This window comes from Schistocerca serialis, chromosome 8 (genome assembly GCF_023864345.2).
Source record: "Schistocerca serialis cubense isolate TAMUIC-IGC-003099 chromosome 8, iqSchSeri2.2, whole genome shotgun sequence".
NCBI lineage: Eukaryota > Metazoa > Arthropoda > Insecta > Orthoptera > Acrididae > Schistocerca > Schistocerca serialis.
In genome coordinates this window covers 317,670,840-317,688,168 of record NC_064645.1, presented here as the reverse complement: position 1 = coordinate 317,688,168, position 17,329 = coordinate 317,670,840, and the positions used below count along the sequence as shown (strand labels likewise).

The 17,329-nt window shown below is 43.6% G+C and overlaps 1 protein-coding gene across 2 annotated transcripts in view; it reads left to right on the top strand.

Annotated features, from left to right (window-relative positions):
- LOC126416411 (sodium-coupled monocarboxylate transporter 1-like) overlaps nucleotides 1-17,329 on the top strand; it is a 182,116-nt gene that overhangs the window by 24,535 nt on the left and 140,252 nt on the right. For both annotated transcript variants that reach the window (XM_050084126.1, XM_050084127.1), the window contains exon 2: nucleotides 16,107-16,341. In XM_050084126.1, the coding sequence (XP_049940083.1) occupies nucleotides 16,151-16,341 (191 nt within the window). In that variant the 5' untranslated portion in view covers nucleotides 16,107-16,150. The remainder of the gene's footprint in view (nucleotides 1-16,106; nucleotides 16,342-17,329) is intronic.

The following is a 17,329-nucleotide window of genomic DNA, read 5'->3' as shown; positions in this document are numbered from 1 at the left end:
TTCTCTTTGTATATAAGTCATGTAATATCGCTTCTGTTATGTTGATACAGCTCAGTTAATAAACATTTTAGATCAAGTGTACGGTCTTCTACTTCCTTCTATTCAATAGTTGTCAGCGACGTGTCCCTTATACAGAAGTTCTCATTACAGGCATCGCTGGCAACATACATACTTCAACAGAGATTTTTATCAACCACTGTAATCACTAATTACGGAAACTTTTCTGAAAAAAAAAATCCGCTGCTAGAAAGTGCCAGTGGTTCAAATCAAAATGGTCCAAATGGCTCTGAGCACTATGGGACTTAACTTCTGTGGTCATCAGTCCCCTAGAACTTAGAACTACTTAAACCTAACTAACCTAAGGACATCACACACATCCATGCCCGAGGCAGGATTCGAACCTACGACCATAACAGAAACGCGGTTCCGGATTGAAGTGCCTAGAACCGCTCGGCCACAGTGGCCGGCAGTGCTAGCGGTGGCCTAGAAACATCGTATTTGGTAATTTAAATAAATCTACCTCTTGATGGAGGTAGAATACAAGGTACCTCGCTGAGGAAGGCGTTTCCAAAAGCATGACCTGTTTTCAAAACTCCATGTTTATTGATAAAAACATACTACAAACATGGAATATATTGCAATATACTCAAAAACATAATGTTTTAGCAATGCTATTACAAATTTTCTACAAGACCACTAACAGCAGCACGAACATCTTTCTACATTTTTATCACTGGTAATTTTCAGGGATGAAACAACATTTCATGCTAGCGGTAGCGTGCAAATATGGGGACTCCACAATCCTCATGACGTTATTGAGCACGAAAGAGACTCACTTAAAGCGAACGTATTTTGTTCCATTTGTCGTGAAAAAGTGTACAGTCTCTTCTTTTTTCAGGAAAACATAGTGATTGGAATGAGCTATCTTCAAATGCTGCAGAATTGGCTTTTTCCATAACTTCATGACCACTCCGATGACTTCATTTTCCAGAAGAATGGAGCTCCACCACGCTGGCAGAACATATGTCAGTTTCTCAATGACACCCTGCCTCAACACTGCATAGGGCCCACGGGACTCCTAGATTCTGCCTTGCTTTCTTGGCCTCCAAGATAGCCAGATACGTTCCCATGCGATTGTTTTTTGTGGGTATATGTGAAGGATAGTGTTTTCATTTCCCCTTTACCTCGAACCATAGAAGAAATGAAGAACAGGATAGCAGCCGCTATAGCTTCTGTAATAGCAGATACCTTGTCTAAAGTTTGTAACAAATTTAGCTGTCGTCTAGATGTTGTTCCTGCAGCAGTTAGTGGACACACAGAGCATTTGTAACAACACTGCTAAACGTTTAAGATTTTTGGGTATTATGCATTTCATTCCATGTTTGTAGTATGTTTGTATCAATAATTACCGAGTTTTAAGATCAGGTAGTTCTTTTTGAAACATGCTGTATAATAAATGTGCCTAATTATAGTTATATCGGTGCAGTTCAGTTAAAACGTACATATTGTACCGGAATCTTAAGTTTCAGTTAAATGTGGCTTTCTTTTTGTCTCAAAAGACAGGTTGTGGGACACGGAAAAGGAGGGGAGGGGGGGGGGAGGGGGGGGGGGGGAGGGCAGCAAGGGTGTGAGCGCATACACCATTATATACAAAATTCTCGTGTTACAGTGTTAGTTGCCATACTCCTCCGAAACGGCTCGATCGATTCTGATGAAGTTTTACATGTATATTCGGTACGACTGAGAATCGGTTGTAATCCATTTTTCATACCCCTAAGTGATAAGGGTGGTCCACCGCAAAATTTTTTCTTATTTTTTGGACAGAACTTTTTTTATGATGTGGCATTAAAAAATACACGCAACCCTAAATTTTCACCCTTCTACCACCATCCCATATTTTTAATACCGATTTTAGTAATTTAATAATTTTCAACCCTGGTCGATAACTGATCAATTATCACTTGATCAACGGCTCGATCGATTCTGATGAAATTTTACATGTATATTCGGTACGTCTGATAATCGGTCGTAATCTATTTTTCCTATCCCTAAGTAATAAGGGTGGTGCATCCCAAAAATTTTTTTCTTTTTTGTTTTGGACAGAACTTTTTATTTTTATTTATGATGTGGCATTACAAAATACACGCAATTCTAAATTTTCACCCTTCTACCACCAACCTCTATTTTTTAATATCGTTTTTAGTAATTTAATAAGTTTCAATCCCAATCGATAACTGATCAATTATCACTTGATCAGTTATCCCCGTCAGTTGTCTATTCGATATATAAGTAATTGAAGAAAACGTGCCAGAAGCAACGACTCGAATATCCCTCTTTGAATCGACTAACTAGACCGAGAAGTTTAAGTAGGTAGCATGCGAAATTCGCCAAACCGACATTTAAGCCTAGTGAACACGCATCGATTTTTACCGTGCGGAAATATATCGTACGATCAAATTCCTTTAGTGGACCAAAGAAGTTCCTATGCTCTCCTTTGTTCCTCTAAAAGAATTTAATCGTACAATATTTTACGTACGATAAAAATCGATGTGTGTGAATTTGGCCTTATTCATAATGCTGGCGAACACGTTTCGACACGAAATAGCCGCTATGTTTGTATGCTCATTGACGAGCCGTGTATCGGCTGCAGTTGTTAAATCCGCGCGATCTACCGTAGAAACGCTAGAACTAATAGTGGCCGATACTGCCAGACTTCCCCCTAACCCTTTTCTCACACCCTACACAGTTTTCGGCCATTGTTATTGTTTGTGTCACGAGCTCCCGCCAACAACGGCTCTTGTGTTACAAAAAAAAAAAATGGTTCTGAGCACTATGGGACTTAACATCTTAGGTCATCAGTCCCCCAGAACTTAGAACTACTTAAACCTAACTAACCTAAAGACATCACACACATCCATGCCCGAGGCAGGATTCGAACCTGCGACCGTAGCAGTCGCACGGTTCCGGACTGAGCGCCTAGAACCGCGAGACCACCGCGGCCGGCTCTTGTGTTACATATATACATTGTGTTACTCGTATACATTATTCTTATAGACTAGAGATAATTTATATGGCAGAACAACGTTTGCCGGGTCAGCTATAACATATAAGGACTTTCAGAGGTGGAACGAAGTTCGCCGGGTATGCTAGTTAGAAATAAAGTTCTGGCCACTAGCTACTGCCATTTGGAGAACTCGTTGAATGGCGGATGGCGTGCCGATAGCACGTACGTGTCCTTAAGTGGCGCTCCTGCGTCGACATCGTGGTGCCTCATTAGGTCTCCATTATCCAATAGACGCCACGTTAGCCTACTGAATTGCCACAAGGTCGCACCAGTAGCTGCACAAGAACGGGCGTGCGGAATCTGCCTCAGACACGAACAGTTCCGCTTAAGATGTGATGCATTTTGAATCGAACTGACGGATATCGTGAATGTTAGGCTCCTCTGGGCCAAGGTGGCACTAAGCATGATTCACTCTGAGGTGAGAAAAGTCATGGGAGAGCTGCGTTTGCCCGACGTAGTGCAGCAACACGGCGTAACATGGACTCAACAAATTGTTGGAAGTGCCTTGCAGAAATATTCAGGCATTGTGCCTCAATAACAGTCCATAATTACGGAAGTGCTGCCGATGTAGGATTTTGTGGTGTAGGTTTTCCAGTGTGTAGGCTCTAACAGTCTAATCGATACTGTCACGAGCCCAGGAGAGGGTTCAAATGGTTCAAATGGCTCTGAGCACTATGGGACTTAACACCTGAGATCATCAGTCCCCTAGTACTTAGAACTATTTAAACCTAACTAACGTGAGGACATCATACACATCCATGCCCGAGGCAGGATTCGAACCAGCGACCGTAGCGGTCGCGCGGTTCCAGACTGAAGCGCCTAGAACCTCTCGGCCACCAAGGTCGGCCCAGGAGAGGGGCTGCAGGGGATGTCGCGCGATTAGCAAAGGCACACGCGTCGGTCGTCTGCTGTCATAGTCCAATAACGCCAAATTTTGCCGCACTCTTCGTCCCACATTGACTACTGCGGTTATGTTGATTCTCTGTTAGCACTGTCAATTTAACGCAAACCCAGCTGCCCTCGGTCTTAAAGCGAAGGCCGTCGGCCACTGGGTTATCCGTGGTGAAAAATAATGCCTGAAATTGTATATTACCGTCACACTCTACACTGTGACTCTGGGAATATTGATTTCTCTAACGATTTCCGAAATGGAATGTCCCATGCGTCTAGCCCCAACTACCATTCCGCGTTCAAAATCTGTTACTTCCCGTCGTCCGGCCGTAATCACATCTGAAACCATTTCACATGAATCATCAGAGTACAAATGACATTTCCGCCAATGCACTTTCCTTTTATACCTTGTGTACGCGGTACAATCCATCTGTATACGTGCGTGTCGCTATCCTATGACTTTTGCTACCTCAGTGTAAAGTACTCGGCTGCTAAGCCGCGTCAATTCAGTGATTTTTCCTGATATCGGACTGTCCGCCACGGAAACTACGCCGGCCGAAATTGGTCGAGCGGTTCTAGGCGCTTCAACCACGAGACCGCTACGGTCGCAGGTTCGAATCCTGCCACTGGCATAGATGTGTGCGATGTCCTTAGGTTAGTGAGATTTGAGTAGTTCTAAGTTCTAGGGGACTGATGACCTCACAAGTTAAGTCCCATAGTGCTCAGAGCCATTTGAACCATTTGAACGGAAACTACATGCTCATACTGCCCCTGATTTATGTATACAATACCCTACTTCCCGTACAGAGACGTATGACTATGAAAGATAGCTACGAGAGACTGAGTTTGATGGGGCTGCGCGCGGTGTGTACGCGCGGTTCGAGGCGCCATGTTGCGGATTGCGCGGCACCTCCCGCTGGAGGCTCGAGTCCTCCCTCAGGCATGGCTGTGTGTGTTGTTCTTAGCCAGAGTTAATTTAAGTAGTGTGTAAGTCTAGCGACCGATGACCTTAGCAGTTTGGTCCCTTAGGAATTCACACATATTTGAGCATTTTGATGGGGCTGCACAAATATTATTTCACATCTTATACTGTAGTTCCCATCAACAAAAGCAAAACAAGGATAATGGAATGTAGTCGAATTACGTCGGGTGATGCTGAAGGAATTAGATTAGGAAATGAGACACTTAAAGTACTAAAGGAGTTTTGCTATTTGGGGAGCAAATTAACTGATGATGGTCGAAGTAGAGAGGATATAAAATGCAGACTGGCAATGGCAAGGAAAGCGTTTCTGAAGAAGAGAAATTTGTTAAAATCGAGTATAGATTTAAGTGTCAGGAAGTCATTTCTGAAAGTATTTGTATGGAGTGTAGACATGTACGGAAGTGAAACATGGACGATAAATAGTTTGGACAAGAAGAGAATAGAAGCTTTCGAAATGTGCTGCTACAGAAGAATGTTGAAGATTAGATGGGTAGATCACATAAGTAATGAGGAGGTATTGAATAGGACTGGGGAGAAGAGAAGTTTGTGGCACAACTTGACTAGAAGGAGGGATCGGTTGGTAGGACATGTTCTGAGGCATCAAGGGATCACAAATTTAGCATTGGAGGGCAGCGTGGAGGGTAAAAATCGTAGAGGGAGACCAAGAGATGAATACACTAAGCAGATTCAGAAGGATGTAGGTTGCGGTAGGTACTGGGAGATGAAGAAGCTTGCACAGTATAGAGTAGCGTGGAGAGCAACATCAAACCAGTCTCAGGACTGAAGACCACAACAACAACAACTGTAGTTCCATACTTGTGTTTGATTTAGAAGCAGTCACAAGACGCAACGTTTCTTTTTATAATGAAATATGTTACTTGACTTTCATTAACGTTAATTACCTACAAATTTATTCCAACAAGGGTAAGAATTATCGAAAGTAGCAGTTTGTTTGTCAACCCGAGAATGAAAGCAACAACATAGAAAATAGCACACTTTTTTTGCAAAAAATTATTTAATGGTTTTACATAAATAGCCAAACATCAAGCTTAATAAACTGTTAATCTTTTTTTGAACTATAAGAAATACCCCTCCTGCATTGATGTGGTGTGCCAGTAACTAAAAATAAACCGTGTACATCGATGAAATCAAATTGGAAATATAAAATTATAAAACTAGTAACTAAGTTCAAAATAATTCTTAACTTACGAGTCACAGACATTAGTACGAGAGTGAATCAAATGAAAACCTTAAATATTTTTTAAAATATTATTTATTGTGCAGGAGTGGTACAAAGCTGTATTGCTTTTCAACATAATCTCCCCCACGCTCAATGTAAGTCCCCCATCGCTTACAAAGTGCGTAAATTCTTTCAGAAAAAAATTCTTTTGATAGTCTGCGCATCCACTCGCGCACCGCGCGGCGCACCTCTTCATCAGAACGGAACTTCTTTCCTCCCATTGCGTTTTTGAGTGGTCCAAACATGGAAATCACTTGAGGCGAGGTCTGGTGAGTATGGTGGATGAGGAAGACACTCAAAATGCAAGTCTGTAATTGTTGCAACTGTTGTACGGGCAGTGTGGGGCCTTGCATTGTCATGTTGCAGAAGGACGCATGCTGACGGCAATCCACGTCGCTTTGATTTGATTGCAGGCCGCAGATGATTTTTTAGTAGATCTGTGTAAGATGCACTGGTGACAGTGGTCCCTCTAGGCATGTAATGCTCCAACATGGCGTTTTTTTTTTGTCCCAAAAGAGAGTCAGAATAACCTTCCCTGCTGATGGCTCTGTCCGAAACGTCTTTGGTTTTGGTGCTGAGGAATGGCGCCATTACTTGCTCGCTCTCTTCATTTCCGATTGGTGGAAGTGAACCCACGTTTCGTCCCCAGTAACGATTCTTGCAAGGAAGCCTTATGGCATTCTCGTTCAAAGCGCCGAAGAAGTTCTCCATAAACAGCAACACGTCGTTCTCTCATTTCAGGAGTCAGCTGTCGTGGCACCCATCTTGCAGACACTTTGTGAAACTGGAGCAGATCATGCACAATGTGGTGTGCTGACCCATGACTAATCTGTAAACATGAGCTGCAATGTCATTCACTGTCACTAGGCGGTTTTCCTTCACTATGGCTTCAACTGCTGCAATGTTCTGTGGAGTCACAACTCGTTGTGCCTGACCTGGACGAGGAGCATCTTCCACTGAAGCCACACCATTTGCGAACTTCCTACTCGATTCGTAGACTTGCTGTTGTGACAAACATGCATCACCGTACTGAACCTTCATTCGTCGATGAATTTCAATAGGTTTCACACCTTCACTACGCAAAAACGGAATAACAGAACACTGTTCTTCCCTGGTGCAAGTCGCAAGTGGGGCGGCCATCTTAATACTGATACTGCGACGGCATGTGTGCATCTGCACTATGCTGCCACCTACAGGCCATTCTGCGCACTGTTTGTAGCACTCTTACAACTTACAGGATAAGGGCGCGAAATTTCGATTTGTTATTACAAATTTAAGGTTTTCATTTGACTCAACCTCGTAATATATTTTCATTTTTTTGGTATCCTACCAAGGCAATCCTATTAGGACAAAACCTTACTTTGGCATAAAATAATCTTGAAGAAAAGTAAACTTAATAGAATTTTGTGTGAGATTTCTTTATTTCCGTCTTACAGACATATGCTTAAAGAGTTGTCAGAATTAATTAGATACTAACAATTCCTTAGGTTTCTTACTACAAATCTGAGTTTAACATTAACTTTCCCACAGCTACCTTTATGCAGTTGTCCTACCTTAAATCGCTCCGGGCAGATATTCTTAGATAGGAAAGAATTGTGGTGGATTGCAGTGACTAATCATTAATATATGCTCATCGGTTGCATTACATTTTCCTGTGTCACATTTTACTGTTCACCCCAAAGATAGGGCCACAGTTACTACATATCGATAACGCCGCTGCTGCCACTAGCGGACAGGCAACGCTTGCGGAACCAAGTGGCGCCAGTCAACACAAGAAGAATACAAACAACGGAAACCATGTCAACTAAACGATACAGTCTCGCCACCAACAGAGGACCGAAACCTACAACAGCACCAACGCGAGCTGCAGCACGGCTCAAAAGCTTTGTGTCGGAATGAGACAGTAACTCGGGGCCTTATCCTTTCGCGGGCAAAAGCTCTGCCGACTGAGCTAACCAAGCACGCCTCACGACCACACCTCACAGCTTTACTTCCGCCAGTACTTCATCTCCCACCTTCCAAACTTAACAGAAGCTCTCCGGTTTTGCAGGAGACCACGAAGTAGGCAAAGTGGAGGATTTTTGCTGCCTTAAAAGCAAAAGAAGACATGAAGACATGACGAAAGAAGCAAGGAGTAATGTGCCATGGACTAAGGGGAAAATGAAAAATAATATCCATGCAGCTGAGATATGATCGTATAGCAGTATTTCTAATATTAGATGGTCTGACAAGATAAGCAATGAGGATGTTCCCCGTAGAATCAACGAGGAAAGTAGCAGGCTACGTGACAAGGTGCTAGAGGGACCAGTAGAGGTTACAACTGTGAGGGTAGACATAGATATGACAATATCCCGCCAATACCTGAGGACGCTGAGTGCAAATGATACCCTGGGGTGAACAGGTTGCAACAGAATACGAAGTCAAAAGGCTGATGATCGTCCCAAAATTCGTCTTTCGCGAGGTTTAAAACTCCGATAACGTGTCTGGCCAAGTTTTTAGCAGGTCTCCACACAGTGCTGTTCGTCCTTATTAAAATCAACACGTGCGTTGCAGCTAAGGAGACTATCCTGACAGAGATCCAGGCATCAGCTTGCTCTCGTACTCTCAGGCTGCTACGGCACAGATTAGTAAAGGGGTGGTAAATCTCATTCAAATTGCCTCAAGCAAACACAAGTCATGCCAGAGAAAGAGGTCAAGGCAGGAAGCGAGCCAGTCTGTCGCAAGTGGGACACATTACGACACCGTATGCCGAGGAGGATACGAATTCAGTAGAAAGGAGACTGCGGCAGAAAACCAAAGAAGCGAGACAAGCATATTCGTTGGCTCGTGAGATGTTGCAAGAGACTGACACCAGTTAATAGCCTGTTAAGTGAATATAGCAGAATAAGAGGAGACATGCGGTTATTACGAATCGATTCTCGCGCCATGGCGCCCAGCTCGTGACTTCTTAAGGCTTCTTGCCATGTTTCATCGTAAGTAAAGCGGCCTACACTGCTGTTCCTCAGCTGCCTATGTGTTTTCTTCCTTCTCTTTTCTGAACTGTCCTCTTGGTGTCACTAGTGAGGTCTTCTTCTTTGCTGCTGGTGCGTAGTCACTACTCGGGCAGCAGGTCCGGCTATCGTGTGGTTCAAATGGTTCAATTGGCTCTGAGCACTATGGGACTTAACATCTTAGGTCATCAGTCCCCTAGAACTTAGAACTACTCAAACCTAACTAACTAAGGACATCACACACATCCATGCCCGAGGCAGGATTCGAACCTGCGACCGACCGTAGCAGTCCCGCGGTTCCGGACTGTAGCGCCTAGAACCGCACGGCCACCGCGGCCGGCTATCGTGTGGTCGGTCGCCAGTGGACTTGGTTCCCAAGTCCTCGCATGATAGCCGGCCGCGGTGGCCAAACGGTTTTAGGCGCTTCAGTCCTGAACCTCGCGACTGCTACGGTCGCAGGTTCGAATCTTGCCTCGGGCATGGATGTTTGTGATGTCAAAAAATGGCTCTGAGCACTATGGGACTTAACTGCTGTGGACATCACACACATCCATGCCCGAGGCAGGATTCGAACCTGCGAGCGTATCGGTCGCGCGGCTCCAGACTGTGGCGCCTAGAACCGCTCGATGTCCTTAGATTAGTAAGGTTTAAGTAGTTCTAAGTTCTAGGGGGCTGATGACCTCAGATGTTCCATAGTGCTCCGAGCCATTTGAACCATTCCTCGCATGATAGCCTCACGTTAGCTCCCTTTAAATACTCCACCTCTGCAGCTCTCGTAGTGAGTTGATCATTGGGATCGATGGCATTCACAGTAATAGCACACTCGATTCCGTGATTGCAATGCTGTAGTGAGTCTAGGTCTTAGATGCTCCAGCACAGTCTACGAACTAGACGAAGATGTACTCTAGATAATGGCCTTCACCTGATGAACTTCATGCTGCTTGCAGCCTGCCATCTACCGATGAAGAAAGTGATTGTTTTCCGACAACACAACATCGCAGAGTGCTGCCTGTACGTGTCAATGCAAAAGCTAGCAACAAGACAGCTTCGGGTCCACTTCCCTGTTCTACACATAGGCACCTTCTGGTGCTGACACCCTTCCAGGGGTAGGGAGGAGATCAACCGAAGACGCGACTACCAACACCACGTACATCGCGAATGGGTCATCAAGTGTCGTAGAATTCGGAGTGAGCAGACCTCAGCAGCCCATCCGAGACCACTTCGCGCTGGGCAACGGCAGCGCTTGCTCGCCGACAGTCAGCCGCGGTGCCAATGTCGCTGACATCTCCTGGGCGTGCTACCACTGAGCTGACTCAACAGATGACAGCTGGAATCCAACACGCAGCTGAATAATCAACAAATGAAGTTTGTGCGGAGAACGACGACTTGTAAACACAGAATAAAAGACTGAACTCTAATAATATTATACAGCTATCCTGACTTCACGTAGAAGCGCCTCCGCTCGGCCCTCTGTAAGACATAATTAAGCATAGCTTCTCGTTCAGTCACTCTGATTATGATCAAACAAGTAACAGAAACAAAACAGAAATGGGAAGATCACAAAGCTACTTAAACGACAAAAGAAGGACGCGCAAGTAACGTTGAAATATACATGAACATGAAAGCGGGTGAGAAAGAGAGATTTCGTCAGATGATGACACGGCAGTAATAGATGTGCAGATGCAGCCTATCGCCATCTTAAGCACTTCGAGCAAAGGAGAATCATTGGTATGAGGGAGACGGGAGCATTATACGACCCGCCAGGATAGCCGAGAGCGCTAACGCACTGCTTCCTGGACTCGGGTAGGCGCACCGGCCCCGGATCGAATCCGCTCGGCGGATTAACGACGAGTGCCGGTGTGCCGGTGTGCCGGCCAGCCTGGATGTGGTTTTTAGGCGGTTTTCCACATCCCGTTAGGTGAATACAGTGCTGGTCCCCATGTTCCGCCTCAGTTACACGAGTCGCCGACATCTGAACACGTTCGCACTATTCCATGAATTACACTAGACGCAGACAGCTGGGGTTCACTAATTCTGTCCCGGGGGGTACGGGGTGGCGGCAGGAAGGGCATCCAGCCACCCCTTCATCCTAACCTTACCAAATCCGTTCCTAACAATACCGATCCTGCGTCAGTGCGGGACATGGCACCAGTGAAAGAAAGAAAGAAACACGGGAGCATTATACATCAGTGAAGCTGCACAGTTAGTGCTGACGAGATACTCTCAGTGTAGCGAGCAGAGCAGGCGCGAGACCTTCCGGAAGGACTACACCACGAGAAGCTCGTGCCACTGTTCGGCTGGCTCATGTGAATAGCCGGATGACAATCCAGACGGAGTTGACAACAGAGTGTTACCAAGAACCATCCGGAACAGATTATTGAAAGCCTACTAGGGATCTCATCGTAATGCGTCGTTTAAAAGAGAAGTCACATCATAGATAACAGAGAGTTTGAAAGTTGTAGAGGGAAACTGACTTGGGCACTGAATGGCATTATGAGGCGTTCTTTGATGAGTCTCTCTTCCGTTTATTATGGTCAGATCGACACTAATGTGTCCGTGGATGATCTGGTAAAGGTCACAGGAAGCAACGATTCTGTCTGAGAGTAGTGCCTCAGGGTTGTCAACTGTCAAAAAATAATCAGCTTGTATAGTCTAATAAGAGATTCTCTCGTCGCATTTCTTAAATACAGCCAGAATTATTTGCTAAACACGTCATGCAGTGCTACCACATAGTGGTAGCCAACCTTCTGTCCAGGAAGAGACCCATAAATGTTCACTGCGAGAAGTTATAATGGATTCGTTGCGTGGTGTAATAATTCCCCAACGTAACATTTGGTTTATTTATTTCGTAACAGCGGATCTCTTTGCCCGTAGGATGCAGTATAACAGCAGACTGGTTGGCAACGTACACCTTAGACTTCAGGCCTTTCCTAAAAATGACGCTGTATTTAGTCAGGACTCCATGCAGATTGACTCACTAATGTTCACTAGCAGCACTCGATTCAGATACTTCATTCTCAATGGCTGTCATTGCACCACTGAAACTGCAAGTGTTTAAGGTGTTAACAAGAAGACCTGTGGACGGAATTGGCCTTTGCCTTACCTCTAAGGTACGGTCACCTAATCGTAAAACTAATGTTCCCAAAGAAATGTCGATCATTGCGTACTTCCCTGCAAGATAATCGGCATCTAGGATGCAATCAGTCACCAGGACAATATAGAAGGTGCGACACACTACTGGTTTTACTTCAAGATAGGTCTGCAGCTTAACATCTTGCCTCCGTGTGCCTACAACACCTAGGATTCCACATGTGCTAACAGATAATATTGGCATCTTCTTGATTTCAGAAATTATTCTGAACAGGGTTGTAGAGATAAATGTTATTTTAGCCCTTTTATAAATAAGTGCCACTGTATCAATTCTTTCAGTTTCAACGGTGATAACTCAACGTTTCTCTGTAGGTTATAAGTTGGGATGGCTTTCAAGGATAGCTTGTAATTCATCCCTAATGTCCACGCCATCATTTTAGCACATGTGGACATTAAGATCTGCACCTCTCAAACACCCATCGACCAGCATACTGGGGATAATTTGTCTGGTCAGAATTAGGCATTACCATTACTTGATCTACGTGAGATCAGTTCATCATTATTATGGCACTTTCCATGAGTGTTTTCAGGCATCAGTGGAGCCTGTAACTCTCGTGAATTCTCATGCAAGCATAGCCCATTCTGTTTGTTCATGTGTCCCCAGTTGTTATTGAAAAACCATTGTTCGTGTTGCTATGCCTGTTTTCCACTAGCAGATCGATGTTATCGATTGTGGATAAAAATTCGTGCACTTTATCGTCAGAAACAGTCACAAATTTTTCCTGGATGTTGAACGGGAGTTTTCCCTTTAATGTTTTTAATACATTAGCCGTTGCAATCTCTTCCCGCTAGTACATTGTATTATTTAAATATTTCTCGACGTAAGAACACAGAATTAAACACATCTTAACGCAATGCTTCTTAATGTTCTTTTGACCAGTACTTCGAAAAAATGCTTTGTTGAAGTCATCATAAGGTGAGTATCTCGTAGCCCATATCGCAGAGTTTACCTGCATGTATCCGGCCATTAACTTAATTTTCTGTGTGTGATTCTAGCTATTAGAAATGACACCTCAGAATGATTTTACGAAGACAATATGATGGATCTCTCATTATCCCAGTGAAAATGCATAAATTTCCATTGTCTGAACTTATTTTCCTCCATGAAATATGCACCGCCCCCCTCCCTCCTGACGTTGCTTTTGTTTCATTAGGAGCACACATATTGCCTTGTTACCTCTGTTGATGTGGCCACCTACACTAGATTAATCGAAAATAGACTCACCGACTTTCAAAAATTTCAAGTTATTTTTTAATTCTGTTATTTTGTGATTCACTAATTTCATTTCTCGACCAAGATTGTTCATTTGATCGGTGTGGCTGACATTAAAGTTTTTTAATCCCCTTTATGTGACCTCGGAAATGCACAGCCCATGTCTCGTAGATCATTTTGGAGTGCTGTAATGACTTTGCTTTTAACATTTAACAAGTTTGCTTTGATCGCAGAAAATATATGGGTTCCTATCTTTACTTTTTTGTGCAGACTAATTGGACATTTATTTTCGTAGTGAGGAATCTTGCTCTTCAAGCTTACTTCCAACGTGCTTTTCTATCTCGTCGGAAATGTTGTTCGCTCAGCAAGACAGTTATTTATCGGTTTCTTTAATTGTAGCTTCCTCACTATTTAAGCAGATTTGCTCAGCTATGAGTAGGTAAGTCTTTTGTAGTTCTGACTCTGTTGTGTTCATGTGTTCCACAATTGAATCTATTGTGTTGACTTTTTCTGCAATTGAATCTATTCTATTGACTTTTTCTGTTATTCGTTTTTTTTTGTTCATACAGATTTGTTCTTTGCCCATGCTGGTTTATTATGTTGAAATGTTGTTGAAAATGCCTAGAGTTGGTTCATTTTTCCGTAGGTAATCTGCACAGTTGTACTATCACACGAAGCTTCAGATTCGGTAACTGACGAGTCATCATCCATCCTGCACGCAATACGACTATGTATTCCATGTTAAAATCAGTATATGACTCATGTCAAAAAAATTGAAAATAATCACTTTACTCTGTATCACAAACTTATTTAGGGTGACTCCAATTAAGCTGGGGCTCATAGGTTAATAGTGTACAACAATGGCTGACCAAATTATGGAAACAATTTCATTGTGTTATGTCGAACAATGGAACATATAAAGAACAAAACACTATCAAACTTATCTAAATTTAATAAAAAATCCAAATTACTTCTACACATCACAGGCATTCCTATTTCTCAGTTTTATTGTTATGAAACCTGAACAGCTATGTCTCAGTAGAGAATTTGGTACTACAAAGTTCAAGATACGCATAAAAAAATTTCAACTTACACTTTTGTAGCCATACAAGGTTATTTTTTTATTTTTAGCTCGTTGAAGTGGATGTTTGTTCCTCTTGTCCCGGACCGTATCAGTATAGTCCATGTAACAAAATTTGCAAACCGAATTAGTTAATTTTGACAAATATTTACTCACATAAAATTCAAATAACAAAATTACTTCATTAGTTCAGTTCAGTTTCATAACATCCATCAGTCGTGAGTTTACAATTGTTCATCAGTTCAAAGCTCGCTAATACTTTTGACTTACCGTAATAAAAATGTTTTAGTAATTAACTGTGTTGCTTACCTCATGGGTCTGAGAATGTCATAAAATAGATCATTCATACTTTGGTCCTCTTTGTGCAGGACTGTGGGAACACGAAAATCCCTTGTGATTAGTAAAATACAGAAGACACAAAAGTAACTTTGTTTATTCAAGTTCGAGCATAGTATTATTTCCCCAAGAACGTACTCTTTATATTTTTCTTCGTGAAATTATTCATAACAATTACTCCACGCTAGTTAATGCTAGTTACACCACATATAATGGCATATATCAGTTAACGGCGGACTTCATCACAAAAATCGTCTGTTTCTTACTGCTGATGGACATGGACTGGTATCGCCTCCCCTTTCGAAAAGAGGGAGACAAAAGAAAACGCGAAGAGTAATGTAAACCTTACCCTATTTCATCGTAGGTGATAAAATCAATTCAATATTACGTAGTGATATGAGTTTTTATTACGATGTATGTACAAAATAAAATTGAGATACTACACGTCTACCAGTTTGGAGAGGCGTAGCAGTGTTACGTCTTGTGCTATGGTGTGGTGAACCATCCGGTACGAATTTGGATAAGTCGTGGCTGGTAGTCATTGAGGGTACTACGAGACAACAGACCGTCACGGACACCCCACATGCTCATATGTTACCTCTCATGCGAAAAAGTCATAGAGCCATTTTTCAATAGAACAACGCTCATTCACACTTGGCACTTGTCTGTGTGATCTGTCGGCGTGATACTGAGGCCAGCAAGATTCCCAGATCTCCCTCCAATACAATATCTGTCTGACATCAACGCCCTCCCAGCTACAGTATTAAGAATACCGAGGACCAGTTGTAGTAGTTGTAGGCGAGCTTGTCACTGAAGAGGATACATGGGCTTTGTAAACTCTTAACGTAATCAGTACCTGCATCCAGGGCAGAAGGGTTGCCACGTCATACTGATAAGTGGGCTCATACTGCTCACTTCTTCGTAAATCTGATTCGAGTATGTAATTACTGGAATAACATGGGGTAACCTCTCAGTCTGCGAAGTTTCACTTCGATCTTCCTTCCCTTCTAATTTCTCTACTTTTCTCCAGGCAATACATATCATTCATCTTTGCAGTTCTGCCAGAAGAAAATTGAACCACTACTCATAGAATTTCCTGTTTAAAGGAACATTTGAAACAGAGTTCTACATTTGTGCTTTTGATCTTTTTTTGTCACAGCACTGCCTGACACGTAGGGGTCGCCGCCACGACTGGAGCCCAGGATGGACTCATCCACGGGAGCTGCGCCACTGATGGGCGCGGTGGACTACGCCGTGTTCGCTGGCATGCTGGGAGTGAGCGCCGCCATCGGCGTCTACTACGGCTTCTGCGCGCCAGCTGCCAATGTCGAGGAATACCTCATGGGGGGCCGCTCCATGAGCACCATTCCCATATCCATGTCTCTAATTTCCAGGTGAGTGCGCTGCTCCTTTCTGCAGTTTCTATGTGACCACTGCCTACACTGGAGGGTCGAGTCATCATCATCTACACTACTGGCCATTAAAATTGCTACACCAAGACGAAATGCAGATGATAAACGGATATTCATTGGACAAATATATTATAGTAGAACTGACATGTGATTATATTTTCACTCAGTTTGGGTGCATAGATCCTGAGAAATCAGTACTCAGAACAACCACGTCTGGCCGTAATAACGGCTTGGATACGCCTGGACATTGAGTCAAGTGCAGTTTGGATGGTGTGTACAGGTACAGCTGCCCATGCAGCTTCAACACGATACCACAGTTCACCAAGAGTAGTGACTGGCGTATTGCGATGACCCAGTTGCTCGGCCACCATTGACCAGAGATCTGGAGAATGTGCTGGCCAGGGCAGCAGTCGAACATTTTCTGTATCCAGAAAGGCCCGTACAGAACCTGCAACATGCGGTCGTGCATTATCCTGCTGAAACTTAGGGTTTCGCAGGGATCGAATGAAGGGTAGAGGCCAGCCGGAATGGCCGAGCTGTTCTAGGCGCTACAGTCTGCAACCGCGCGACCGCTACGGTCGCAGGTTCGAATCCTGCCTTGGGCATGGGTGTGTGTGATGTCCTTAGGTTAGTTAGGATTAAGTAGTTCTAAGTTCTAGGGGACTGATGACCTCAGAAGTTAAGTTCCATAGTTCTCAGAGCCATTTGAATCATTCTTTGAAGGGTTGAGCCACGAATCGTAACACATCTGAAATGTAACGTCCACTGTTCAAAGTGCCGTCAATGCGAACAAGAGGTGACCGAGACGTGTAACCATTGGACCCCATACCATCACGCCGGGTGATACGCCAGTATGGCGATGACGAATACACGCTTCCAATGTGCGTTCACCGCGATGTCGCTAAACACGGATGCGACCATCTTGATGGTGTAAACAGAACCTGGATTCGTCCGAAAAATTGACATTGTG